The sequence below is a fragment of the Fringilla coelebs genome (genome assembly GCF_963513975.1).
Source record: "Fringilla coelebs genome assembly, chromosome: 10".
Lineage (NCBI taxonomy): Eukaryota > Metazoa > Chordata > Aves > Passeriformes > Fringillidae > Fringilla > Fringilla coelebs.
The window spans coordinates 4,641,797-4,669,360 of record NC_140036.1 but is presented as its reverse complement, the minus strand read 5'-3'; the positions used below and the strand labels follow the sequence as shown (position 1 = coordinate 4,669,360).

Sequence of the window (27,564 nt, the reverse complement as noted above, 5' to 3'; positions counted from 1 at the left end):
TGTTTAAGCAAAGTGCACATGCAAACACGCAAACACAACATAAATACAAAAAGAAAAATTAAAGAATTAAATACAAGGGAAAAACACAAACAATGTAGCAGGGTCCTTGTGGTCATCTGCAAGGAGGAATGGAACCCAGTCCCACATCAGGCATTAATTTCCTGTCTTATCCCAGTGGCAACAACTTCCTTCCAGGTCCTCAGTCTCTGGCTACCTGCAGGAGGCAAAGGGACAAGTGTGGAGCCAGAAGACTCTGGGCTCAGGCACCTGGGCTGCCACTGTGGCAGCCAGTGCCACCCTGGTACTGCCCTGTGGGATGGCTCCTCGTCCCCTTGTACCAGGCAGGCTTCTTTGGAGTCTGCCTCACCATCACAGCACTGCTAAGAGATCTTCCATGCCCCTCTAACATGAGTTTATGAGTAGCACTCTAAATCCCGGACCTTCCCAGAGTAATTTTAACCCTGTACCTCTCCAGTTTACCTGCTCCAGCTAATGGGTTCACTTAAGCAACATGGACTCCTTCCTGAGGTTTTTGGTTATTTTGCAGATATTCAAAGCAAGGAGCCATTTCCAGCAGGAGCTCCATCACTCTCCACCCCCCACTAAGGAAACCCCTGCAGGTCATTCCAGACCCAGGAAATTCCCAGATATTGCTCCAGTTGGCAAAGCCCTACAGCAGTTTCATCTTCCCCAGGATCCCAGACTCTGCTGCTAACAAAGACTCCTCCCTGGCTGCCTGCACCCTCCAGCTGCCTCCATTTGCCAGTACAAATGAGGATGTCAGACTCCTCCTTAGCCAAGGAATTGTCCCAGGGAGCAACAGTGGCTTTTCTCCTGCTCCTCACTGCTGCAGCATTTTCCTGCCATCTCTCAGGAGAACAAAGCTCCCCTGCTCCTGCCTGGAAGGTCCTTGCTGGCTGTCACCCTTGCCAGGAGCCCTGTTCACACCTCGGGGCTCAGCAGGGAGTGCTATTGATGGCAAACAGAACCTGCCCTCAGCAAGCCCAAACAAAAACCCACACACAGCTCTCTGCCGGCTTCTTCTCATGTTGGGGTGCTCCACATCCAGCAGAAAAAGGAATAAGGTGAGGAGGATGAAGGGAGGCAGATGGCTGGCTGAGGTTACAGCCAGGCTCATGCCCTTGCAAACCCCAGGGCTCTCCCTTGCACCACCCACTGCTCTGGCATTTGGTCCAGCCCAGGGCTGCAAATCCAGGTCACAGGTCTGCTCTCCTCCTCACTGGAAGGGCAACCACATTCCCAGGTTTCCTTTCCTCTTCACCAGAGAGGCACCTTCCCATGTGCTCCCCTTCAGCCATCCCAGGTACAATTGCACCAGGGATGGCTGCTCTCCAGGTGCAGCTTGTCCAGCAATCCTGGGAAATCCCACCAGCAGCTCTTCTGGGCCAAGGACAGGCCAAGCAGGGAAGCCATTGCCGGAGAGTGGCAAGGACCTGAGGGTCTTGTCCTTGCTCATCATCTTGCACAGGGACAGGAAGGGACTGGAGCCTTTGGGGCCCCTCAGCTGCCTTTTGCTGAGGTCAGCAGTAAATGAGCTCACCTCCATCTGAGGAGGTGCCCAGTCCCTCCTGCAAGGGCACCTTTGCTTTTCAAGAGACACAACTGTGGAAGGTGCGTTTACCTGGCCGTGTCCTGACCCCCACTCCAGAACCTGAGGGAGGGAGGAGACCACCAGGTGTAGTCTCAGAGGAATGACACCCCCACAGAGGCCCTTGGACACTGGTGCTGCTCAGGTCAGTCCAGCACAGCCTCTGTAGCATGCAGGTGTGAGCCTGCCTGGACACCCTCATGTTGATGAGCCTCTGGATGCTCCCAAGCAAAGGTGCCCCATGCCCTGCAGCAATAGGATGTTCCCTGGAGATCCAGCATGGGGGATGCTCACAGAGCCCTCTGCCATCCACCCCAAGCAGGCTTATCCAGCTTGGAGCATGGCTGTGCAGAGGGAAGCAGGGGGAGAAGCCCTGACCCTCAGCCCCTGCACCAGAGAGGATTTGATCCCTGCAAGCTCTTGCATGGCTCTCAGGCAGTCCCAGACTCCCAGGGAAGCTGGCAGCCGTGGCACAGGGCTGGAGCCCAGGATGGGTGGAGAACACAAGAGCCCCACAGGAAACTTGTGGTTTTGATGAGGTGGACAGGGAGAGGCAGTGCCTGCCTGTGCCAGGGTGAGTGAGGGGAACAGCTACCTCCCTGCTGGCAGCAGGGAAGCAGGGAGCTGGGCCCTTCTGTCCCTCCAGAGAGCCAGGGTCCAGCTGGAAGTGACTTATCCACCCCTTATGCACTTCCTGAGCCCTGTGGGCACAGGTCAAGGGAAAGCACACATGGCCAGGGTCATCTCCTCCAGGGCCAGGAGGCATATGGGGCACCTGCTCCTGCAGACAGTGTGTGACACAGCTGGAGCCACTCGTGTCCCACGTCCCAGCCACCCTCTCCACCTCCACACCACCGTGGGAGTCTGTGCCCAAACAGGAGAAGCACGGTCACTGCCAAACTGCCCGGGCCCCAGTCACACAAGGGCATGGCTGATGCTGTGCAGGATGCTGGGATGAGCCTTGAAGGGGAAGGATGTGGCCAAAGGACCTCCATGGTGGAGGGCAGCCTCCCTGTCCTCCTTTGAGCTCACACTGCCCATCAGCCAGCAGAGCCAGTGACCACTTTCCCAGTGGTCCTGGCAGCCAGCTGACTTCCTGGCAGGGCTGGTGATCCTGGCACAGCACAGTCCCAGCACAGGGGGTTGACAACTTTGCTTTCCCTCATCCCGTTCACCTCTCCAGACACCACTTCACACATTGATGTCTTTCATGTGCCATCCTCAGACTGGCCCCCCATGCCCCCCAAACCAGCAAAGGAGAGAGCTGGGGACAGCCACACCCCCAGCCCAGCATGGATGGAGCCATGGTGCACTGGAGAGGACAAGGTCCCTGCCATGCAGGGGTGACCCAGCCACCACAGAGCCTCAGCAGCACCAACCTGGAGACATCAGGATTGCCAAGAGCTCAGCAGTCACAACCAGCTCTGCCCTCAGCTTCCTCAAGAGGCAAAATCAGGACATGAGGAAGGAAAAGAGAAGGTCAAAGTGGAACACCAATAGCCCTGAGTGAAACCAAGGAGAGAGGCAGGGACACTGGCATGGGTGGACAGCCTGCCCAACGCTCTGTGTGGCAGGGGTGAAGGTGCCACTCACCCTCCCAGAGGCTGGGCACTCCCTGGGGCAGGCACAGGGCACAGGTGGGAAGGTCTGACAGGATCTCTGTCCTGGTGGCCCCCCCGGGGAGGGGCCTCTGGCCACAGCACACAAGCCAGGCTCCAGGTGTTTGCTCTCCAGTCTCCCGGGCGGGTGATAACCACCCGCTCCCAGCCAAGGCTCCAGCTCACCATGCTGAAATTCAAGAGGTATTTGATCACGTAAGTGGAATATTTTTATGTATTTATTTAAGTCAAATACTATTTCCATGAGTAAAATTCTCTTTCTGTCCTACCTGGAGGTGATGTCCTGATGTCCCTGCAGATCCCTTCGTGTTGGGAAACAGCTGAAGTGGTGCTGGGAATGGGCAGGCATATGATTCTGCTCCTCATCACTGCAGGGCAGTCTGGGGTGATGGGGATTTTCCCTTCTGGTGATGCTCCAAGGGCAGTTGGAAAACAGCATCTTTCGTGAGGCTGTTGCCACAAAGGAAGGAGAATGGCACAGCCCTTGGCAGGGCACTGGGATGCTGGAACCCCCTGCAGCATCCCAGAGTAGTAGATGTGGAGCAGGAAATGTGTCTCTGGGCAAGTTTTTCACGTGGCAGCCCCTAGGGTGAGGTGCCCTCTCCCACAGGCTCTGGTTTGGACAGGAGGGATGAGGGAAGGGCAAGGCTTGATTCTGCAGCAGAGTCCTTTGGCTGGGGGAGAGCTGCAGGGTGAGAGGGCTCGGGGTTATTCCCAACCCAGGTGTCAAGTGTAGGGTGGGCACTGACACAGGCAGGCAGTGCCATTGAGCCCTTGCTGTGCCACCAGAGCATCCTGCTGACCATTTTGCCCAATTTCTCATTTACTGCTAAAAAAATGGGCTCCAGTGACTGGTCAGAGGGAGCAGGCAGTGGCTGGTGTACATACTGTGTACAGTAATTCCTTGTGCAACTTTGCTCACAGCCTGGAGAACATTTGGGCACAGCAAAACAGTAAAATCTTTTTCTGCCACTCACCTGCCTGGTGAGCTCAGCCTCAGCACCTCCTGCAGCACCCACAGCTGGCTGGGACCCTGAGGGCCCTGAAACTTCCAGCCACAGACCAACCCTGCCTGGGGCTTTTGTCTCTGGGTTGGACAGGGAAAGGGCATGGGTTGGAGGGAAGATCTGCTTGGAGCAGTGGGGGAATAACAGAGGGGAAATCTGCAGCCCTGCTGAGAACAAGTGGCACCCTCTGCCCTGCTGGGGCTGGCACTGAGACAGCTGGAGCACCATCCCTTGCAAAGATTTGACCATCAGCTCAGGTTTAGATTCAATTCCTGGAGCCAGCATAGGGGGATCCAGCTGCTCTGGCTCTTCCACTGAGCCCTTGCAGCCAAAGGCATCTTTGGGGTGCTGCATCTAGCTCTGCACCCTGCATGCAACTTCTGGAGGTGACAGCACCCAGGCTCTGGTCTGAGGGGGCTCTTCAGCTGTAGCCTGCCTGCAGATGGAGGCATCTCCAAAGGCTCTGCTGCTCTTGCAGCCCAATCTGCCCTTCAGGGCCCCAAGTGCAACCTGGACACCTTCCTGGTGCTCTGGTCTCAGGTGTTCAACTCTGCCCCAAGATACACATCCCTGATCCCATCCCAGACTGTAAATGGAGAGCAGGCTGTGCAGGGGGTACCCACAGAGGGCAGCTGAGCCTTTTGAAGGTTTGTTGTTCAGGTACCTCTTGCCAACCTGCTCCAGCCTCCGAGACAAGGGCTGCTCATGCACCATGTGCCATTTAATGGATGTTTTGCTGCCTTCAGTGCAACTTCTTGGCAATTTGAGTGCTGCCACTTTCTCAGCACACCCTCCTTGGTGTCCATGTATCCCACAGAACCAGCCCAGAGGAGGAAGGAAAGGCTGTGGCTTTGTGCCAGCCTGGCCAGCCCCAACACATGTCAGCCCAACACGTGTTGTGTGTTCCACCAACACACCAGCCACCACAAAAGAGCCAAAGGACCAGGATCTTTCACAGATTCTCACAGGTTGAAAGTTTAGGTCCTCTGTGGAAGCAAGGCCAGGGTTATACCTACACCAGATACAGATAAGGGAGTGGCAGAGGGTGCTGCCCCCAGCCCTGTCTGGGAGGAAGTGCTCCATCATTCTGCCTTCATTACTGTGTGCTCCTGCAGGTCCCCCTGAGAGTTTGTGTGTACCACTGAATATCACAGTGGTGCAGCTCTTCATTCCCTCATTGCTGCTTGACTGCCATGGTCAGCCAGACAAAATGATGACCAGCCTTGCCTGGAGTGATGGGAGAGCTGGATCAAGTCTCCAATCATCACTTCATTCTGGAGCATCTCCTCCCTCATTGCCTTCTCCCTCTGTGGTCTCTCTAATCTTCCACATGGAGTTATTTCAACAAACCTTTCCTCTCACCGGCTCTGAGGCAGCCTCAGGTCTCTGCTTCAACCCTCCCTCTTTAACACCTCTTGGCATTTTAAGCTGTGTTTAAGCATTTGGCATTTTTCTGCTCTTTGTCACATCTGCTTATCTCTGACCTCACGAGGGTCTCTTTGTGCTACTGGCACGGCCAGGCAGTGACCCACACGTGCATTTGCCACCTCCTGTCTCATCTGAGCTTCTACTGTGATGATACCTTCTGAATCCTCAGCAGCACTGCCATGGCCTAAGACCTCCCAGCCTTTCCAGTCCTGAGTACTTCAGACACTAAAATCCTCCTGGGAGGAGCTGGGAGTTTCAGCTCAGTGAAGGGACATTTCTGGGAGCAGGGCAGAACTGTGTCCATGAGTGTCCAAACACTGCAAGCAGTGCTGTCATTATCAAACCACTACTTAATCATGACAGCTGATGATTTTTCTGGAACAAACCCAGTTTCTCAGTAGTAAACCTAAATTCCTGACCTGTGGGATGCACATGAGCCCTTCAGACAGCCCACATTTGTGTCACTGCTGCCTCACCAGGAGAGCTCTGCTCCCAGTGTCACAGCACTGCCCAGAGCAGGAGGTAAAGCACCATGGAGGTGAGGAAGCTCTGGGACAAGCAGGTCTGTGCAGTCCCACTGTCCTGGTCCAAAGCTGACCACTGCAGGAAGGCAGAAATGCCAATGAACCCTTGTTGGCTGGTGGGATGTGGCTTCCAAGCAGGCTCTGCCCAGATTTCTGCTGTTATTAATCCCTCCCATTTGGATCCTTGCTCCCTGAGAGGGGAGAGCAGCCACCTGGGGCTGACTGGCTGGACCTCCCCCACAGCAGAGCCCAATCCCAGAGGGTATAGACAGATCCTCAGGACAAATCATCTCCTGTTGTGCCACAATGAGCTCCCTGGGGAAAACCCAGAAAAATGATGGAATCATTCAGGTTGCAAAAGCCCTCAATGATCATCGAGTCCAATCTTTCCCCCAACACTGCCAAGGCCACCACTAACCCATGATTCCAAGTGTCACATCTCCTGGGACTGGACAACCTTTCTGTGAAAAGAAAAATACAAACAAATCCTTTTTCCCAGGAAACTCAGCCCTTCAACTGTTCCACTGAAGATTAAAGCTACAATCAAGCTCCATGAGGGTTTGCAGCAAGGCCTACAAACAGGAGGAGCCCTGTGGCAGCATTTCCATGGCCTTAATGACACCATACACAACCCAAAGCCTGACAGCACAATTCTGATGGCCTGTAGAAATAACACTGCTGTTGTAGACATGCCTAAAATCAGACCAAAATCCAGGCACTGCTAGGGCCCCCATGGTGGCATCACATCTGCAGCCACAGCTGGAGCCTGTGCAGATGGCAGTCCAACAGCAGAGAGTGGGGAGAGCAGGGAAAAAAGAGTTTTATTGTCCATGTTGATAAAGACAAGATCCTGATCCTTCTTGGCCAGGCAGGGCAAGGAGCACACAGGCAGTGCCCTGTTCCTGCTGCCTGGGGGAGCTCAGGCTGCTCCAGGAAGGCGTCCCTGAGCAGCCAAGGGACTCAGTGGTTATCACTGTTTGCTTTTCAGCACAATGCCTGTGGCCCATCTGGAAATTTCCATGAAGCTGCACTGCTGGGGCACAGCCTTGGAGGTTCCCCGGTTATCGCTGCCTCTGCATCATTTCCGCCCCTGAAAATCTGACCTTACCTTAAATAAAGATAAAAATAAAAAAGCCTCAAGGCGCCTCTCCCGCCTGGTCTTGGCTTTTCCTCCCCACAAATGGGCTCAAATGTCTGTTTCCTTGCAGGAAGCTGAGTGCAATCTACAGGTGCCAGCCAGGTCGGCTCTGGATCTCCTTCAGCCTCCTCATCCTCCTCCTGGTCACGCTTCAGGTTGTGGAGAAGCTGCAGCCTCCTGGGTAGGTCCTGAGCAGAATTATACACCTGCACCTCGTTCTCCAGCCTTTTGCTGGCCACTGAGGTGGGCTCAGAACTGCCCTCCTGAAAACCACCCAGCAGGGTCTTCCTTAGACAGGGGGGAAAATCCAGGGGAGAGAGGGCCCTCTGGGGATCCCACATCTCACCCCTATGCCCTGGCCAGAGCTGAGCCCACCCTGGGGTCAGACAAGGCTGCTCTGGGCCTTGTCCTGGCTCACCACAAAACCCTACAGCCCTTAAGCCTAGCCCTCCCAGTCTGGGGTTATCTGCAATCGTTCCTCCAGCTTGTCCAGACCACCAGCTCGTCTCTCTCCTTGCCTCCTCTTGCTCTGCCCCTTCCATCATCCTGTCATCCTCCATAAAGACAGAGACACTGCCACATCACGATGATCAAGCCCAAGTTCTTGCACACACACACCCCCCCCCCCCCCACACCCCTCAGGGCAGCAGTGAAGCCCATCAGCAATGCCAGCCACCCCAGGAAAAGGAGGGAACGTGTTTTGGGGTGTCTTTGGGGAGTCAGGGTGTTCACTGGGCTGTAGAGGAGCTGCCTCTGCATTGTCCTCCCTCCTGCTGCAGCTGAGCATTGTGTCCTCCCCATCACAGGAGCTGCCAGTGTGAGCTGGAGCGTGGCCTGCAGCAGACCATGGGCCACGAGCTCAGCTCTGCCCATCACAGCCCTGACCTGCTGTGGGAAGATGACTCCCCTCAGGGGCAGAGGGAAGCTGAGCCAGCCCTCGCCTCGACCGAGGATGCTTTCAGGATGCATCTGTACCTCAGACAGGAGACTCCCCCAGGCAGCAGCCAAGAGGACTGGATGCAGCAGCCTGGGGAGAGCAGTGAGAAGGTGAGAGCCTATCTGTCACCCACAGAGCTGAAACCCCAGCTTCCTGGCCTGGAAAATGCAGCCAGAGAAAATCCTTCTCCAAGCCCTCCCGGGAAGGTCGCTGCAGATTTGGCAGAAGCTGTCACCAGCAAGTTCATCATCTTTGCAAACAGGCCGAGCACAGAGGAGCAGAGAGGAATGTCCCCACCTGGAATGGTGCAGGTGGAGGTACAGAGCCAGACTCAGCCTCGAGCTGTGGGTTCTCCCCACCCTGAGTGGGGCACGTCATTTACATGGCCCATCCCAAACTCACCTCAACCTCTGCAGGCAGAGGATTCTTACAAAACAGACCTGGAGACAGGATTTCCCCCAGGCTGGACAGAAGCATTTAAGATGAAGGAGGTAAAAGCTGGAGAAGGCCAGCAGGCCAGAGGAGTCACCTCTCAAGGGAAGACATGCAAGCCCAAGACTGACATCGTTTTCCTGAAGGTCCACAAGAGCGCCAGCAGCACGGTCATGAACATCCTATTCCGCTTTGGGGAGATGCACAACCTGACCTTCGCCTTCCCCCAGGGTGGGGGCTTCCAGCTCTACTACCCCTACCACTTCCTGGCCAGGTTCGTGCAGGGCTTCTCCCCTCTGAGCCCCCGGCGCTTCAACATCCTCTGCCACCACATGCGCTTCCTGCAGCCGGAGGTACGGGCACAGCTGCCACCCCTGGGGGCACGGGCAGGGGACGGGGACAGGGGCTCGGGGGGCACAAGGAGGGGCACCTGTCAAGCACATAAACTCTGCAGGGATGACCTAAAGAGAGCCAGGATTGCCCATAGGTACCTGGCATGTTGTTGGCCCCTCCTGAGAGATTCTGTGAGCAGGTTTGATGAAGCCCTGTGCCGTGAGCCACGGCAAAGTGGGAGAAAGCATTTGTGGCAGCCAACAACCCTCATCTCTTTCTTATCTGGTGGGCCCTGGGACATGTCCTGCTCCCTGGACAGGCCCATAGGGGACTAAGAGGAGAACAATCAAAGTACATCAGCTCAGGTCAGCCGTGCTCAGCACCTACCCCTCTGGGTGCCACCTGAGGACAGGTGGACACAGACAAAGGGAAGGAGATGGGCAGTATCTCCATCCCAGCCCGGCCACACAGCTGTGACAGCCCACTGTGGGGAGCTTTGCTCACTGCTCTCCCTGCATCACTCTTCTGGAGCTCCCCACAGCTCCTTGGATGAGCTGCACCCTGAAACCCTCCCCAGCACCCCCCCAGCCCCAGCAGCTGCCTCTGCTCACCAGCATTGCGGGCGAGCGGGTCCCTTCTCCCTGCCCCACCTTCAAACCCTCCTCTTCCTCCTCCGCAGGTGCGGAAAGTGGTGCCCAGCTCTGCCGTCTACTTCTCCATCCTGAGGAACCCCGTGCAGCTGATGGAGTCCTCCTTCGTGTACTACAAGGGCGCCTCGGCCTTCTCGCGCGTCCGCAGCCTGGAGGAGTTCCTCAGCCAGCCCTGGCGCTACTACGACCCCACCAGCGGCGACCGCCACTACGCCAGGAACCTCATGACCTTCGACTTCGGCTTCAACCCCGACGGAGACGCGTCCCCCGAGCGGGTGCAGCTCATGCTGAAGGCCATCGAGGCGTCCTTCGACTTCCTGCTCATCTCCGAGTACTTCGACGAGTCCATGGTGCTGCTGAAGGAGATGCTGTGCTGGGACCTGGACAGCGTCGTCTCCTTCCCGCTCAACAGCAGGGACAGCAGCACCAAGTCCCTGCTCCCGGACTCCGTGGTGGAGAAGCTGAAGGCCTGGAACAGGCTGGACTGGGAGATCTACACGCACTTTAACAGGACCTTCTGGGAAAGGATCGAGCGCCACATCGGCCGGGAGCGGCTGCGGCGGGAGGTGAGGGCGCTGCGGCAGCGGCAGGCGGAGCTGGCCCGGGCCTGCCTGCAGGGCACGGGCAGCGTGGGCCCCAAGGACATCAAGGACTCCTCCCTGCGGCCGCTGCAGCACGGCGGGGCCAGGATCCTGGGCTATAACCTCAAGCAGGGCTTGCCTCGGGAGCTGGAGCGGACCTGCCGGCGGCTGGTGACGCCGGAGCTGCAGTACAGCACGCTGCTCTACAAGAAGCAGTTCCCGCCGCCGGCCCCCGAGAGCCCCCGGCCCGCTGCCTCCCGGGCCCCGCCGCACCGGCACTGAGAGCCCCCGGCCCGCTGCCTCCCCAGCTCCATCCTCCCCACCGGCCGGAGGCCACCCGACACTGAGCCCCGCCGGCCCCTCGGGCATCCTTCCCCATCTGCCGCGGACAGCGAGGCTCGGCCCCGCCGGCCGGGGCTGCCCTGCGGGGCTGAGGGTGCTCCGCTGTCCGTGCCCCGCTGGGCACAAGCTCCGGGCTGCAGAGCGGGTCCCAGGGGCTGGACAGGACTTTTCCAGAGGGAAATCCCCCCAGAGAGCAGCTGCAGCCTCAGGACAGCACCGGCTCCAGCAGCGAGGAGCAGGTCCGGGAGGGCAGCCCAAATCCTCAGCCCCGCAGCGGAGAGTGCGGCAGAAGAGGGCCAAGCTGTAAATCAGAGCTGTGGGCAAAAGATCCCAAAAAATCCCAGCAGGATTTATTCTCCCAAACAAATCCCAGCAGGATTGCCTCTCCCAAAAAGTCCCTAAAGGTTTGATTTACAGCGTGGGAATGAGTCTGTCTGTGCAGCTGCACCTCTCCCCTGCTCCGGTGATGTTACCATGCTGGAAAAGCAGCCTCTTAATTAAAAATGACAGTCACTGTCACTCCTTAAATTCCTCTTCATTACATCAGTCTGCCCAGTAGATGACCTCCCCAAAAGCACACCCCAAACATTTGAAGGTGTCCTAATATGTCCTGAAAAGTGTGGGGGGGGAAAAAAACAAAAAAACTCCAAAACAGAACAAAAAAACAAGCAACCAAAAAACCAACCAAACAAACAAAACAAAAAAACGAACAGAAAAAAGGGATTCCCCCAGCATTATTTTGTGCTGACTCTGTGGTTACAGGTTGCCTTTGGATGCTGAATTTATAGGATCAGGATCCTATTCTGCAGTGTAAGACTCAAGTTCCACCCCTGTGTGGCAGGGACACATCTCATGAGCCTCTCTGCAGCCAGACACCCTCACCCACCACTCTCACCTGCCAAAGGAATATCCTGTGCCCTGGGAAAGATCCTGCAGGAATGGCTTGTGGAGGGCAACTCAGCCTGACTTTTCCATCCTGCACTTCTCCTTGAATGAAAAGCAGAGCCAGCAAATCAGCTGGGATAAACAGGGGCCCCCATCTGTGGCTTTTCAGCACGACTTCCAGACCAAAAAAGGTTCTGAAAAAATTGCCCAGGGGCATCTGAGCATCCCAGGGTGTCCCTGGGGCAGGTGCAAAGAGTCCCAAAGGTTTCAGCTTCCACTCAAAGGCCTTCTGCTCAGTTTAACCAGGAAAAAAGCCAGACTGTGCTCCCAGTGCCCTTCCCAGGGCAGTGCCAAGCATCCAGCCAGGCACAAGGAGAGGGCACAAGGAGAGGGAACCATTTGGGGATTTTGCTCCGTGGCTTTGGGCTGTTCCATGAAGTTTCATCTCTGGGGCACATCTGTGTATGGCTGTGTTGGTCCCTTCCCTCGTTTCTCCTGTTGGGATTTGGGGTGGGCTCATGGTGTCAGAGGTCTGGGGTTCCTGCAGGTCCCTCCAGAGGGCAATCCCAGAGGAAATCACCCGGGATGGGCAGCCCAGAGGCCAAGCAGCACCCTGGGCTTGTCTCCCCATGGACACAGCAGAGGGGAGGGAGCAGCAGGGCTGGACACTGGGTACCCAACCTGCATCTGACACCTCCACTCCAGGTGTTCACTGGGTGCCACTTGTTTATTCCCTGTTTGCACCTCAGGAAATAGGAGCAGGTGATTCCTGTCAGGAACTCTGATCCAGGGCAGAGATACTGGAACAGCCAGAGCAGCACAATGTCCCTGTGCTGTCACCCAGGGTGCAGCTCCCATGGGGTGCCCTGGCCCCAGCACAGCCCTGGGGGATCCCCAGTTCCAGGAGGTGTTTCCCCCCTTTCCAGAGCAGGCAGCAGGCAGGGCAGAGGTGCTTTGGGTATCACAGTGACTCCCATTTTCAGGGATATCTCTCAGCAGGGCTCCCAGGAATGACATCACTCATCCAAATGCCAGCCATAGCAATTTCCCCCCCCCCCCCCCCCCCCCCCCCCACCAAACAGTAATTTTATAGTCAGGAATATTTCACCTAAACATGGAGCAGAGCCCAGGGATGCACAGGAGCTGCCTGGGTCTCTTTTTTCTTTTTTTTTTTGTTTTTCTAACCACAGACCCTTTGCACACCATTTCTTGATGCTTTACAGCACCAAAACCCAGGCTAAGCGCAGCCCCAGAGGAGCAGTGAACTCTCTTGCCTTGGAGCATTTTTAATTCATCTCCAAGACTTGCCAGGTTCAGCCTGTGCAACTCAAGGACTTCAGGCCAAGTTTAACTCAAAACCCACCAATTTTTAACCAGTACCCATTAATAACTTGAAAGATCAAAGCTTGTTTCCTCCCCATCCCAAGTGTCCAAGGCAGTTACTGGCTTATACTTTGTTTTTAGGGCTGCAAGAGACCCAGTGGGGTTATTGCAGGCATTGCACGATGCAATAACCCCGGATTGCTCAAGCCTGCCCGCGGAACTGTCCCAGCTCCCTGTAAGATTCCTGGCAGTACAAGACAGCCGGCAATTTATGCAAAAGTGTTCTGTGTTTTCTCTCGGAGCCAGCGGTGTGGGCTTGAAACATTTCGGGCTCTCCAGGGAGGCTTTCAAAGCAATTCCCAAAGGAGCTCAGGGGCTCAGGCATCCTGCAGAATTCCTTTGTGATTCTTTAAGGACTGAACGAGCTGCAAAATCCTCCACACCGGGAAACCCTTTCCCAGGAGAAGGGCTGCCACGACCCCTGGGCTCAGGCACGGGGCTCCGAGTTGCTCTTCTCCCCTTTCCTCTTCTTCTGTGGTTTGTCACCTTCCACCTGCGCTGTCACCTTTGCCTTGGGCACCTTGTATTTGCTCTTCTGGCTGTAGAGGAGGTTTTTCTGGAAGAGGCGTGGGATGTTGCCCTGGAACAGCAGGAGGGCAGCGAGCATCCCTGCAATGAGAGCACAGACCCCTTCCGAGCGCTGTGTGGAGAATCTCCATCCTCCCACAGCTCAGAGCGGTTTTGGGTCCTTGTCACAACCTTCACCATGACCAAAAAGCAGCTCAGCACCACTGAAGTCCCCACCGAGAGCTGAGGGGGGCTCACTGTACTGCTTTAAGGAGAATTTATCACTCTGTCCTTAACATAACAAACAATGCTTGTTTTGGCCCATAAACCACCCCAGTGCTGTCGAGGTCACCGTTGGTCATGACCCAAGTGCCACATCCAGGCTTTTAAATCCCTGCAGGGATGGTGTCTGCACCACTGCCTTCAGCAGGATGCCAGTGCCTGACCACCCTTCAGGGAAGAAGTTCTCAAAACCCAACCTAAACTTCCCCTGGGGCACCTTGAGGCCATTTCCTCTTGTCCCATCAGAGTTACCTGGAGCAGAGCCCAACCCCGCCTGGCTCCACTCTCAGCACACATCCAGCTCCCCATGACCACACTGGAGCTGGGGACAACCCCAAAGCACAGCTCAGCCAGCCACTGCCCTAAAACACCTTGGCTAAACCTCCCCCAGACTTTGGCTTGGGGGAGATTTCTGCCCTTGAAACACGCAGAAGTTGGATTTTAAAAAACTGGATAGCAGAGATGACCCCAGAGCCAACGAGGCAGGATGAAAAGTGACACTTGCCACTGGCAACCCCAAGTTCAGCCCTTTGCCAGAACAGTCCACGTTACACTGAGCACTTCTGCCTTGTCCCTGTGCCAGCTCCTGCCCCCAGGAAGATCTCACCTGCAAGGGGCCCCAGCCAGTAGACCAGGATGTAGTCCCAGAAGCTGCTCCCCGAGCAGTGGAAGGTGGTGGCTGTGGCCAGGGCTGGGTTGAAGAAGGCCCCCGTGTACGGTCCGGCTGCGTGGGAAAAGAAACATGGCAACAGCATCCTCTGGAATACTGACCAAGGGCTGAGACCCCTCCTGCCTGCCTTCTCAGACTGGGGAAATGCCACCCTTGTGGCCCTGAGCTTTGTGGGAAGCAGAAAAGCTCAGTGCAGGACTGGGGGACTGCAGTAGGGGAGTTCCAGGGAAGCGATCCCAGTCTTGAGCTACGGCTGTGAGCCAAAATTCACCTGCAGCCTGTCACTGTCATATTTTCTGAAAAACACCCTTGCCCAGGATTCTTCTCCTGGGAAGCTAAAAAGCCTCAGAGAAAAGGAAAATAATATTATCTTGTTTGTTTATCCTATGTTGTGCTCATGTGGAATGTGTTTGGAGATTGTTCCATTGGATTCTGCTGTGAGTTGTTTTCACTCTTTGGCCAATTGTGGCCAAGCTGTGTCAGGGCTCTGGAGAGAGTCAGGAGTTTTCATTATTATCTTTTTAGCATTCTCTAGGTATCCTTTCTGTATTCTTTACTATAGTTTAGTATAGTATTCTTTTATATATTATAGTATCATAAAATAATAAATTAGCCTTCTGAGAACACGGAGTGAAATTCATCATTCCTCCCTTTGTCTGGAAACCCCGCTAGCACAAGAGCAGCCCAGACAGCCCAAGCTGCCATCCTCATCCCAAAATGAACACTCCCCAAAATAACAGAAAACAAACACCTTAGTAGTCATTACCTTGTTAACCCCTACCTCTCCAGTCCTGGAAGATGTAAAACAGGGGCTGTTCCTCCCCCACAAATGAGGAACTTTTCCAAATGACAGGGAGAGGAAACGCCAGTGCTGCTCACCTGTGTAGGTCAGGAAGGTGACAGTGGCTGCCAGCGCAGGGACCCGGTACAGGGGGTGACTCTGTCGCAGCCTGAGGAGGAGCAGGTGGAACAGGAAGGAGCAGGAGCCCTCCACAAAGGCAGCGTGGGGCAGGGAGGCGCGGATGGAGGAGCTGCACTCGGGAGTGATCAGGCTCTGGATGAAGTGCAGCTGTGTCAGCTCCCAGGACCAGTAGAGCCGGGTGACAGCCCAGCCTGTCCCTGCACCCACACCCTGGGCCAGCAGCTTGGCTGCTGTGGCTGCCAGGCTGGACTCCAGGAGCAGGAACTCCTGCAGGGACACCGTTGGGTTGGCGGATGCTCCGTCCAAAGAGGCACCGTGGACAGCGGAGAGGAGGAAGAGGAGGGTCAGGACCACGTCCAGGCCGAAGCCACCATCCCAGGGGCCGATGTCCATCAGCATCTTCAGCTCCAGCCAGCTCATGCACAGCTGCAACGAGCCAGCAAATTCCCTGGCAAGGCAGCCATGTGTCCCAGGGGACAGGAGCCTCTTGGAAAGCCACCTGAGCACCTGGCACATCCCAAAAACCAGGAAAAAAAAAGCAATGGAGACATTCAAGCCATCCATAGTGAAGGCTGTGCTGGGGGCAGAGTCTGGGAAGGAGCAGAGGAAGCTCCTGCACCTCCTCTTTATAAAGCCAAGCAAAAGCAAACGTGGCACAGCACGACAGGCCTGGGAAGGGCCACACGTGTGGCCCCCATGGGGTAATGCCAGTGCCACAGGGAGCTGCTGGACTCACAGCAGCTGGAGCAGCCACCAAGCTGTTTGTCCCAGGAAATCCTGGTGTTATCCAGGCACTGAGCCCCCAGCCCTAGCATTCACACCTCAGAGGCCACAGCAGCCCCCCAGAGCTGACAGCTCTTCCAGAAGCAACAGAAAACTTCATTTTCTTTCTGCTTGGCTCCAAAGCCTGTGGCTGTCCCAGCCCTGGAAGTGTCCACGGCCAGGCTGGATGGGGCTTGGAGCATCCTGGGATAGTGGAAGGTGTCCCTGCCCATGGAAGGGGTGGAAAGAAATGAGTTTAAGGCCCCTCCCAACCCAAACCATTCTGGGATTCCAGGGTAAACAATATATGATAGGTTTTCTGGGTCATTTCCCTGATCTGCAGCAGAAGTGTCACCACTCTGAGCCCCCACTTGCCATCCCTAGAGGGCAGGCAGTGCTGGCAGGTAACCCAGCTCCTCTCACTGCCCTGTCACACACACAGAGCCAACAGCTTTGATTTGGGCCATTTTATTTCCCCTTGTGTCATTCATAAAAGAAATTACAGGAAACCCAGGCTTGAAGCACACTTGGGCAGGGATGAGGCTCTTCACACAGTTCAAGGTGGCTCCAGCAGTGCAGCCCAAGCCGTGAAAAGCAGGAGCAGATGCCTCAAATGCATTGGAGCCTCTCTCTCAACAGTCCTTGAGAGCAGAGAAGAAACAGGACATTGTGGGGATGCTTGTGAAGGCCACGGCTCAGCACCTTCCCCTGCACCACCTCCCTCCTCTCACCCTCCCTGCCCACTCCTTTCCATCCCCTAGTGCCCACCCTGCAGTGGTTTTGGGAAGGCTCCATGGGATCACTGCTCACAGCCCTGCCTTTGGGAACCACGAGAAGTCTGGGCAAGGAGAGGGAGCAGCTGCCAACCACCCATCATCCAAGCCCTCCTCTCATCCCCCCCAAACCTTTTGGCCAGCCTGCCTCAGAACTTCTCCCATTTTAACCCTTTTTGCCACAATTCACCCTCCAGATGCAAGACAAGCACCCATCTTTCACCTCAAATGAACAAATGATTTTGCTTGAATTACAGAAGATGAAATATTCTTTAAGAGTCTCATAAATTAGTAATTTTGTCCTCAAGAAAACTGACCTCTGGCAGCAACCAAGTGCTGGTCAAAGCTACTGCAAAACCAACCATAAAATACCTAACATCACAATCCAGCTCAATTCTTTCCACCTCCCCTCCCTCCTCCTGTGTTTCTCAAGAGTAGAGGAACCAGCAGAGTTCCCTCTTTAGAAACAAAACCTCACAAGGACCCAGCAACACAGCCCAAATCCAGTCCCTGGAAAAGAACCACCAGATCACAGGACACAGACTGGTAAAACTGGGAAAGAAATTCCAACATCTTTTCTTTCCCCCAGAAATGGATTTTCCCCTTCTTCTCAACGATTGTAAGAACTGGGCCTTAGGAAATAAATATTCCAAGGTTTAAAAACTATTTCCCACCCATTGCTTGCAATTCTGCCCATGGCACAGTTGTGGGACATTTAACCCAGGCAGGAGAGAGGAGCTGGGAGCTGTTGATTCCAAGGATAACTATGGGATTAAACAAAGCCAGGGGTTCATTCCCTCATTTGTGTTCGTTCTGACAGCAGACTCCATGCAGATTTGCAGGGCTGCTTTTCTAGGAACAAAACTATCTAAAAATTCCAATATTCCCACCAAAAAAACCCTTTTCTGTAGCTGGAACATCAGTGTCCTTCTAAACCAAACACATTTTCAGGGCTTAAAAGGCAGATATTTAAGTTTAGCCACTGGACAGGAACAAGTGGCACTTCCAGATATCAGCAAAATAAACTCCCCAAAAATACTGAAGAGTCACAAGAGCTGAGCAGACCTACCCTGGCTCCCTCACTGGTTTTGCCCTCAAAGAGGCAACAGCTTCAGGAAAAAAGAGTTATAAGGTTATTTAAGGGAAGTTTCACTGGGCAGAGGGTGGATTAGAGCTTTCCAGGAGCAGCCACATGTTCCCAGCTGCTGTGACAAGGCAGCAGGAACCTGGGGCAGGTTTCCCTTCATGGTCAGGCAGGAAAAGGGCTCCAGGGGATCCAAGAGTTAATTGTGCTTTGTGAAAGATCCCAAATCCTCAGAACAAGCATTCACTGAGAGGAAAAATTAGCAAAAATGGGTCATCCTTGGCTCTAGAAACCTCAAGGAATTCCAGGAGACGTCTGTGCTGAGGAAGGTCAGCCCTGCACACGGTGTGGTTGCATCTCCCCTCCAGACCATGCCAAGGAGCTGCCCTGAGTCCCATCAGTGTCCTCAGCATTGATCCACGCTTGTAGCAAGCTGGATTCACTGTCCAGAGCCCTCAGGGAACACCAGGGTGTGGAGCCTGTGCATTGAGACACATCCATGCCTTGACACAGCCTGTCTGCTCTTCCCTCCTCTGCACTGACTCAACCCAGCTCCAAAGCACAAGTCTGGGGGCCCTGAAAGAGAATGAGCAACTCCTAACTTCCCACTGGGAAAATCCCAGTAGAAAAACCCAACCACTGGTCCTTATGGGCTGTTTTAACACTCAGGTCAACAGGGATTTGAAATCTAGATGGATTTGGCTTGATGATCCTAAAGGTCTTTTCCAACCTTACTGATTCTGTGATTTGAAGTGAGGATGTGCTGGAGGACATTCCCACTGCAGACACCAGCTGGAAAAAGCAAAACAAGCTGGGTTGGTGCTGCCCTGCTCCCTCCTAACTGGCTGCAGGTTGAGAAGTCACAGAAAGTCATTGTTCTTACTTGGTGGTATTTCCCTCCTTCAAGGAAAAGAAATCTGTCCTTAGGCTGGATTCAAAGCAGGGCAAACAGCTCTTAGAGAACCTGCTTCCTCCACACATCTGGAGAGCAACAGCCAGAGTTTGGCTGAGCTCAGCAAGCTTTCATGTTGCTTTCTCACATGACTGAGGACAGCTGTTTTTATTAAAAATAATCTTGAGAGCAAAATGCAAGTTATATTTAAAAAGGGAAAAAAAAAATGCAGTACCAATCCCTGGGAGCAGGGATCTCTGGACAGCACAGTGCTCCAGCACAGGAGCCACTGGAACTGCACTCAAACCCAACAATGCTCTTCAGGCACCAGCATGAAAATGCTGCTAATGAGGATCCTCACTTTTCCCCCACCCTGGTTTTAACCAGCGTGCTCATGCTGCAGTCCAGTTGGGCTCAGCTTTGCAGAAGCACAACAGCAGCCCTGAAAGGGAGAAACTGCTGACCCCAAATTTACTGCCTTCAAGAACTATGTTTTAAATATCCAATCTGGAATAAGTTGATCTCAAAAAATGGGGCTGCTCTTGAGTTTAGTCTCAGGCAGGTCCAAGTCTCAGGCTCAGTGCAAGGGATGAGCAAATTCACAGAAGACTTAGGAGGATTTACCAAGCACTTGCAACTTTCAGCCATGCAAGCCAAAATCAGTCAAAGCCCTGGTCTCCCTTAAAGTATCAAAATCCCAATAGTCCAGAGTTCCACTAAGCACCTTCTCCTCTTGTCCACTTTTTCCCCAGAAATGAAATGCCAAATCATTTAAATGAAGTATTAAAGAACACCAGTTTAAATGCACAAAGAGTGGATCATATAGGAAGACAAAGATACTACAACAAATTGATAACCCTGAAGAGACAGGCTCTGAGCAAACCAACATCCTCATGTGTGGGTGAAGCAGCTGCTGGAGATGAGTGGTTTCTTCATCTCCCTTTGTCAGTGTAGCAGCAAAGCTTGTACAACCTGCAAGAAAGGGGAAGAGCCCATTTCCCAGCAACACACAGGGAACACAGGACATGCCAAGTCCTCACCATTCACAACTGAGGCAGGAACTTCATCTGGAGCCAACTGACCCGGACTCAACCCCAAAGCAAATCCCTCCTTGTCCTTGGCTGGACTGGCAGGCCAACATCCCACAGCCTTTTTGTAGGTCCAGTGGAAAACAAAAGTGGCTCTCTGCAGCCTTGGAGGCCAAGCAGCACCATGGATCTCATCCCAAGTCCTCGAAGAGCTGTCAGCACCCACTGCCCTCACTCCCATGGTCCAACGCTGATCAGCGGTGACGGAGCAAACCCTGGAGCCAGCAGGACAGCTCAAATCTTCCCAGCAGCCAGCAGGACAGCTCAATTCCCATGGATCCTGTGCCATTATAAGCAGGGTAGTGGATGGTGCCCATGGTGTAACAAAGCAGAGCTCTTGGGAGCAGCTCCTGAATCACCACCACATCTCCAGAGGTCACTGGGCCCATCAGTCCCACCCCAGCACTGGCCAAGGAGGGGGAGATGCAGCTGGGATGGGCCAGGCTGGTGTTTGCTCTGCTCCCTTCACATGGAGGGTGAGGGATCTCTTCCACAGTGGGTGAAAAGGGTGTTTGGGAGCTGCTCTCCTCCCATCAGCCATCCAGGAAAGCTTGTGGGGATCCCAAGGCTGGTACTGACACTGATGAGTAATGAAACTTTAAAGAAACAGGCTGGTATAGCATAAAATTATATCCACAATCATTAAAGCATTCATAAAAAGCTTAATTACAAATACATTCTGTTAATCTCAGTAAAACACTGACACGTGAACCCTTTCAGATACTCTTGTTATCAAAGGTACAAACTCATGACAGGGAAAAGGGGGGAAAAACCCCAAAGGTTTTTTAAAAGTTTATTTCTAGCCCTGAAAGAACAGTTATTAAACGAAGTCAACAAATACAGTAGTTAATATTGCAGTAACAATTAAATAACATAATGGGATTAAATTACACAAAAGGCAACATTAACATCTGAAGACAGTTAAAAAAATAAAAAGAAAGCTTGCACCTACTTCCATTCCCATCAACAGCATAAGGAGCAGAGGGAAAAACAGACCAGAGAGATTTATTGACTCAATTCCAGCTGGAGAGACCCTTAATCACATTTTTGCTCCCTCCCCAGCCCCTCTGACAATGGGACCCATCTGCTGTAGCCAAAACTTTGCACCTCCCTGCACAGAGAGCTGGGGGGAAGGCTCCAATTAGTCTCATTAACACCTAAGGCAGGGCAAAGTGCTCATTCCCATGGTTATTTTTAATAACAACTCAGGTTTGTTCTATGATAACATCCCAGGAATCTCACACTCCCTGCACACTTGCACCTCAGCCACAAGCTGCCTAGTTGACACTTCACAGGGATTGTGTGCACATCTGATCCCCACTCAGGATCTTGGGTGAGCACCCAAGAGGGATGCACAGGAATCCCCACATTTGGATGCAACTCATCCCTTCCCATCATTTCCTCCAGCTCTGGCTGGTCCCCACCTGCCCCAATGCCACAGCAGAGCTCTCAGCCCTGCACCCACCCAAGGACTCTGCTCTGCTCCCACCAGGGAAAACCCACACCTTGGAGCTTCTCACCTTGCAGACACCCTCGGAAAAGTGATGCCTGACCCTCCAGACACAAAAGCACAGCACAAAAACCTTCTCCTGGCTCTCCTCCCCTGCCAGCCCCACCTCTGATCCCCATGGGAACCTCACCACAGAACAGCTGCTGCGTGGGGCCAGGGAGATGCTGGCACTTCCCAGCCTTGGAGCTGAACACTGTCCCAGGTCACACACACACAATTTGGGAACTTGGGACTGGGACAAGTTTTGTGCATTAGGATGGCTGAATCTTCAGAAATCGTCTCCTAAATTGGACAAATTTTGCAAGATATGTTTTAAACTGTTCTCATTCGCCAGTAAAAGTGAACTAATAAGTTAAAATTACTTATCATTTCTTGTTTTCTATTACAAAAGCTAAATTTATCTAGATTGTGCCATTAAAAAAAAAAAATAAAAAAGATGAAAGAAAGAAAAGCTCCCATTTTAACTCTGGCACAAGGAGTTTCACCAAGTCCATTGCCAGCAATGGACAAAGAGGGAACCACTGGTACAACAGGTTTTTTCCTCAGCCAAGCCTCCTCACTGCTCCATTTGACCAGGGAGCTGGGGCACACTCAAAACAGGGTGATTACAGTGCCCATGGCTCATAATAAACTTTTTTCCAGGCAAATGCACTTGGATTGCCTTACCTGGCATGAGACACTTCCTTGAATTTCAAATTTAAAGCCATAACTGTTCTCACACTTACAGCAAGAGAGATTTATCCCTGTGAGGAATAGTTAAGATAATTAACCCAACACAGATTTTAACTACCTCACAGGAGCAGAACACAAGCTGAAGCTGCCCAACAAGGCACCCTGCTGGCCCCACAGGACCCCCAGGAGCTGTGAGACCCCAGCCCTGCTCCCCTCCACCATCCCCCCAAACTGCCTCTGCCATCCTGCCCGGCCGCTCTCACCTGGAAGTTTGTTTTGTCATACCTTGGCTACCAGTCCCCAAAATGTCATTTTCTCTATAGAGATACTGAAATTCTCTGAAAATAACTTCTATCTCCTGCCAGCAATGTTTGGAAAAGTGTGCAAAAATTTTTATTCAGGGTCCTCTGTCCACACCCAACCGTAGCTGTGTCTGTCCCAGGGCCTGCCCCACTGGGAATGCAATACAATCCCACTAAAGTCATGGTTATTCTTTCACAGACTCATTTGGCACAATGGCACTACTTGGCTCTTCCTTAAACACTTGGGGAGGTTGAAATGCATAGACTGTAGCATTAGAAGGGGCACAGGCTCTGCTAAACTCAACCCTGGCAACACCCCAAGAACTCAACTGTTCGGGCTGTCGCTGTCCTTCAGGAGGAGGAACTTTTTGTTGTGTTGAAGGGTTGGCTGCAGCCATCCTGGCTGGCACAGAGTCCTCAGGGACAAGGATCAGAGTGACACCAGCCAGTCCAACAGGCCCCACGATGGTCTGACAGCACTGCTTCCCCTCTGCTTCATCTCACAACTTTGGCATCTCCAGGTGTTCATCATCATCTGTTCAGATCACGTTTCCAAAATCCTGTATAGTCAGTGTCCTCAGATCTGGTTATTTGTTCTTCTGGTTTCATTAGTACAAATGGAGCACATACAAAACTGGAAAAAAATAGCTCTAATACTTTAAACTCTGACAACTCCATAGGTTGATGCATTATTTGCTCGGCGGGGGGAGGAGGGGGGAAATTACAACATATACAAAAATGTATTTGATACAAAGAAGGGAAATGTAAAATAAAAAAAGTCAAAGGCACCAGCATAACTTCCAAAGCCCAAGTCAGAGCACAGATACAAGTTTGTGAACCACCCACTGCACCAAGCACGTTATCCCTCAAGCTTCTGGCCAGCAAGTCTAACAGGGAAAAAAAGAGCAGACAGGAAGACAGCTGGAATTTTTTCTTGCCCTGACTAGAAACTGATCATTTGATCATAAATAAAGTATCTGACCCCAACCTACACATCCATAACCCACATCCAAAGACTTGACCGATCATTAAGGTTCTACAAAGAGGCCACATTTTTGATTTAAAAAAATGTCCACAGAGCACAGGTATGAGAAACAGCTGAATACTTCTCTTCCCCCTCTCTCTCTCTCTCCTTTTTCATCTTAAAAAGTGAAAAGAATCTCCATACATTGTGATTCCTTAAGTAACCGAGTTGTTGATTCTACAGTACAGCGACAGCTAATCCGAAAAAGAAATGAGGGGCAAGATGTACCTTCACATTCACCACACCTGCCGTGAATCTGGTCACTGGGAGCTTCCCACAGGGATTGCAGGTAGAGGGGAGGAAGAGGAGAGTCAAAGAGATCAGCAGGTAAAATTAGTACTGCTCTCTGAAAGCTTGAATCTGTCATTCAAGTATTGAAAGTACCCAGAGGGTACAACGGGAGCTGTTACAGCGAAGTCGTTAAAACCCCTTGAAGCCCCGGGCACAGCAAGTGGTATTTCTGGGCTGTCTGGGAAACAAAAATCAGAATAAAAAAACCCCACAAAGGCCAGTAATTCAGCCCTCAATTCCTTCTGGACCCCAGACAGGGATCTCTAGAGTCGCCACAATGTATTTGGGTGTCTTCTGGATGAGAGTTTCTTCCCTTTTGTAGACGTTTCCCACCCCCACAAAAATCCCTTCCCTCCCCCCCCGAAGTGTAACAATTTCATATATTATAAAGATTTGTAAAATACAAACAAACAAAAAAGGAAGAAGGCTGTGGCAGGATGTTAGCGGTTACTCTTCATTGCTTCTTTGGCTGCCAGGATCAGTGGCGTCAAGCTGGACAGAGGTTTGGCCAGTTTCAAGAAGGGATGCTGCCAGGAAGACAGAAACATGAGGAATCAGTGAAAGACACACTTTAAGGTTTGATTTCCAGCAGGATTCATGTTTCCATGGAGCCAGGCAGCAATTACTGCATTTTAACTTGTGTCACGTGTTTCTCCTGATGGTTACAAGGACAACATGATCCCAAGCTGGCTGGGATCACACTGCCTTTCCCAACAGAGTTTCTCCTGGAATATCTCACTGGTTTTGGAAAAGGTGAGTATTGAAGCTGCACTTGCAATGAGCAAAACAAAGATCTAAACAAGAAATAATCACAGAGAGATAAGAAGCAGCAGCTGGCTTTACTGGGAAAGCCTCTACACCTCTGCCTGAGAGCAACTCCTTGTTCTCCCCCCTGAAATGGCATCAGTGATTCTCTCACACCTTCACACAATGCTGCCTACAAGCAGATCTCAAGCACCAAACCAGCCTTTTTCCAGTGCACAGAAAGTATTTAAAATCCAAACTAAAAGGAGAAATGGTGTCACTGCTCCAGCTGCTCAGCTTGTAGGGCAGAACCCAGCAGGGAGAAAGGAAACTTTTCTTTTCAAGGCTTGAACACTGGTGTCAAACCAGCAGATTATTTCATCAGGAGTTCTGAGGGGGACTTTTGCAAGTGGAAGAATGAAAAGCAATGCAAATGCTATCAATGGCCACCCTCTGAAAGGAGTTCCTAAACTGCTGGACACTTTGGCAGTGGCAGAGTGAAATCACAGATTACGATGGAGTAACTTTGGAGTATGTTATATAAATCTTTCCTGCCAACTGCTCTCACTACAGTTCCCAGGAGAAAACACACACAAAAAAAGAAGAAAGGGTGTCAGTCTGTGGTGTGGCTCATCTCAGGCTGACCATACTCTGCCTTCTGGACCTCACTGTGAGAAGCAGCAGAGTCTCACCTGTAGCAATTCTTTGGCTGATCCTCTTTTCTCCACATCCATCTCCAAACATCGGTTCAGGAAATCCCGGAATATTGGCGACAGTTTCTCGGGGTTCTGGAGTTCTGGTGTGCCATTAGTTGCTATCAAATATAAAGCCTGTAAAATAAAGAATAAGATAGAGCCCAAACCAAGCTTTAAAAGATGCCAAACTGACCTGCCTTGTGGCAAGCCCTCAGATGAGCGGGCTCTGCAGCCACTTCTCCTCAACTTCAGAGGTTAGAATTGTAAAATGCCACATGTGTAGGCACTCATGACCTATTCTTGCCAGTAGCAAAATAAAGTTCAATATCTTTTGGCAATAGATACTGACCTTAGCAAAGAAAGCATCAGTTTGTGACACAGCAGCACTTTCCACAATATCTTGGGTTTACTTTCCCCAGACTATCAGAGGTCTGAGGTGAAAGTCATGTGTTTTATCTACAGGCAGGCAAATCTTCTAAGTACCATCACAGAATCCCAGACTGGTTTAGGTTGAAATGGACCTTAAAGCCCATTCTGTTCCACCCCCTGCCTTGGGCAGGGACACCTTCCACTATCCCAGGTTATTCCAAGCCCCGTCCAACCTGGCCTTGGACACTTCCAGGGATGGGGAGTCAGGGTAAGGCTGACTGCAAACTCAAGACAGCTGTCTTCCTTTGGAGAAATGTTCTTGTACTGCTGAAGCTTGTTGGCTTTTCCATTTCATTTTCTTTTTAACGCAGATGCAATTAATGAACTACTGACAGTGCTGAACACCCAGTTCCAGCAACACCAGGAACTTCTTACCCTCAGGGGGTTCTCGTTGAGGTATGGGGGCTCTCCTTCCACCATCTCAATAGCCATGATGCCCAGGGACCAGATGTCCACTTTGGGGCCGTAGGCTTTCCGTGTCACCACCTCGGGAGCCATCCAGTACGGAGTCCCCACCATGGTGCTGCGCTTGCTCTGCTCAGGGGTGATCTGGGCACAGAACCCAAAGTCAGCTGCAGGACAACAGAAGTTTAACAGGTTAAACTGGTGCACCCCAAGAAGTTTTTCTAGAAGACTTTTCTATTGCTACACATACAGTTCATTGAGAGGGGTTTGGGGGCAGTTTCTTCTTTCCTCCCCCATTACATTCTCCGTATTTAAAAAGCCAACGTGCAATGAAAATACAAAACCTGAAGGTGCTTAAGCAGGGCAGAATTCCATGGAGTGAAGACAAGGCTTTTGTCCTCTGGAAACAAGAATTACCCTGCAGAAGAATGGTGTTTTGCCCAGCCCTTCCTTCAAGAGTTCTACAATGGTAACAGCCAAAATAAGCAATCTGGCAGAACACAGGCAGAGTGTTCTGCATCTGGGGTGTTATACAGCCTGAATTAGAAGAATTCCATCCACAATCCATGGCTTCTGCCCTGCTAAACAGATTGTACTTGTGCAGCTACTGAGGTCAACATTTCACAGCACTTTGGCCATCTATACAGGTACTACAGCCGACAAACATGGAAACAAGGCTCCAGGGAAGTGCAGTGCTACCCCACTCAGCAGCAGGAACCTGGACAAACAAACCTTTCCACAAGGTAACTACCAAAGAGAACAACCACACTCAAGAAAAGGAGAAAAGTCACCTATTCCTATAGCCTTCAGGTGCAGCAGCAATGCATGTCCCATCATGTTACTTTATCCAGCTGCAGCACTCCCATTTCCCAGGCATGTAAAGCATCAATAAGAACAAAGTTAAGGCAGGAGACAGATATTACCTTATCATTGACACTAAGTTAGAGAAAGAGAGAGAGAGAGAGGGGGAGAGAAGAGAGAGAGAAATTTAAATTCCAGGGCGATTTTGGAAGTGTTATGCCAAGCAGTGCTAAGGAAAGAGCCAAGTCATGGAAGTGCCAAGTTGTACCAAGACCATTTAACACAGAACTAACCCACCCTGACAGTCAAAATGATGCCTTAAAAAAAAAAACCCCAAAACCAACCCTATAAGAGTCAGCAAGCTCCTCCTGCACTTTTTGGCCTTATCAAGGTGTCACAGTCACCTCCCAGCATGGCCCATTTCCGTGACCAGCCCAGGCAAGCAGCAGCATTGTGTTCTCCAGACCTTCCAGCCAGGCCTCCAGCACCAGCCACCAGCACAGAGGAAGAAGACAGGCAGGAATCCAGTCTCACCCACCAGCAGCATGTGCAGCTGCAGTGGTGACACCTGTCCTGACAGCAGACTCCCTCAGAGAAGGGCAAGAATTCAAAAAGAAGGTGCAGCTTCTCCCACCCTAAACTTCTGCCAAAGCACTATAACCACAGAGCCCCAGAACAGCTTGTTCAGCACTGATTACACCACCTCCCCTTCATACAGGGAATTTCTGCAGCTGACTCCTGTCTTCTCCTGTGTCTCCTTCCTCCTCATCCTCCCCCAACTCCTGCCATGATGATTTTGACTCAGATATTAACTCTGTCCTCTGGCCACTTTGCTTTGACACC

At 52.3% G+C, this 27,564-nt stretch overlaps 2 protein-coding genes across 2 annotated transcripts in view; both read right to left on the bottom strand.

Annotated features, from left to right (window-relative positions):
• Positions 1 to 13,295: 13,295 nt before the first annotated feature.
• Positions 13,296 to 15,813, bottom strand: LOC311157489 (aquaporin-12-like; the record flags this gene model as incomplete). Its single annotated transcript, XM_084212208.1, has 3 exons — positions 13,296 to 13,477; positions 14,265 to 14,381; positions 15,207 to 15,813. 3 exons carry the CDS (start codon positions 15,811 to 15,813, stop codon positions 13,296 to 13,298), a joined length of 906 nt encoding a protein of 301 aa, XP_084068334.1.
• A 3,732-nt stretch (positions 15,814 to 19,545) lies between these two features.
• Positions 19,546 to 27,564, bottom strand: part of PAK2 (p21 (RAC1) activated kinase 2) — a 42,984-nt gene continuing 34,965 nt past the window's right edge. The window contains exons 13-16 of the mRNA XM_084212627.1: positions 25,891 to 26,087; positions 25,084 to 25,221; positions 24,060 to 24,174; positions 19,546 to 22,966 (exon numbers count right to left, since the gene is read on the bottom strand). Coding sequence (XP_084068753.1) covers positions 24,088 to 24,174; positions 25,084 to 25,221; positions 25,891 to 26,087 — 422 coding nt within the window. The 3' untranslated portion in view covers positions 19,546 to 22,966; positions 24,060 to 24,087. The remainder of the gene's footprint in view (positions 22,967 to 24,059; positions 24,175 to 25,083; positions 25,222 to 25,890; positions 26,088 to 27,564) is intronic.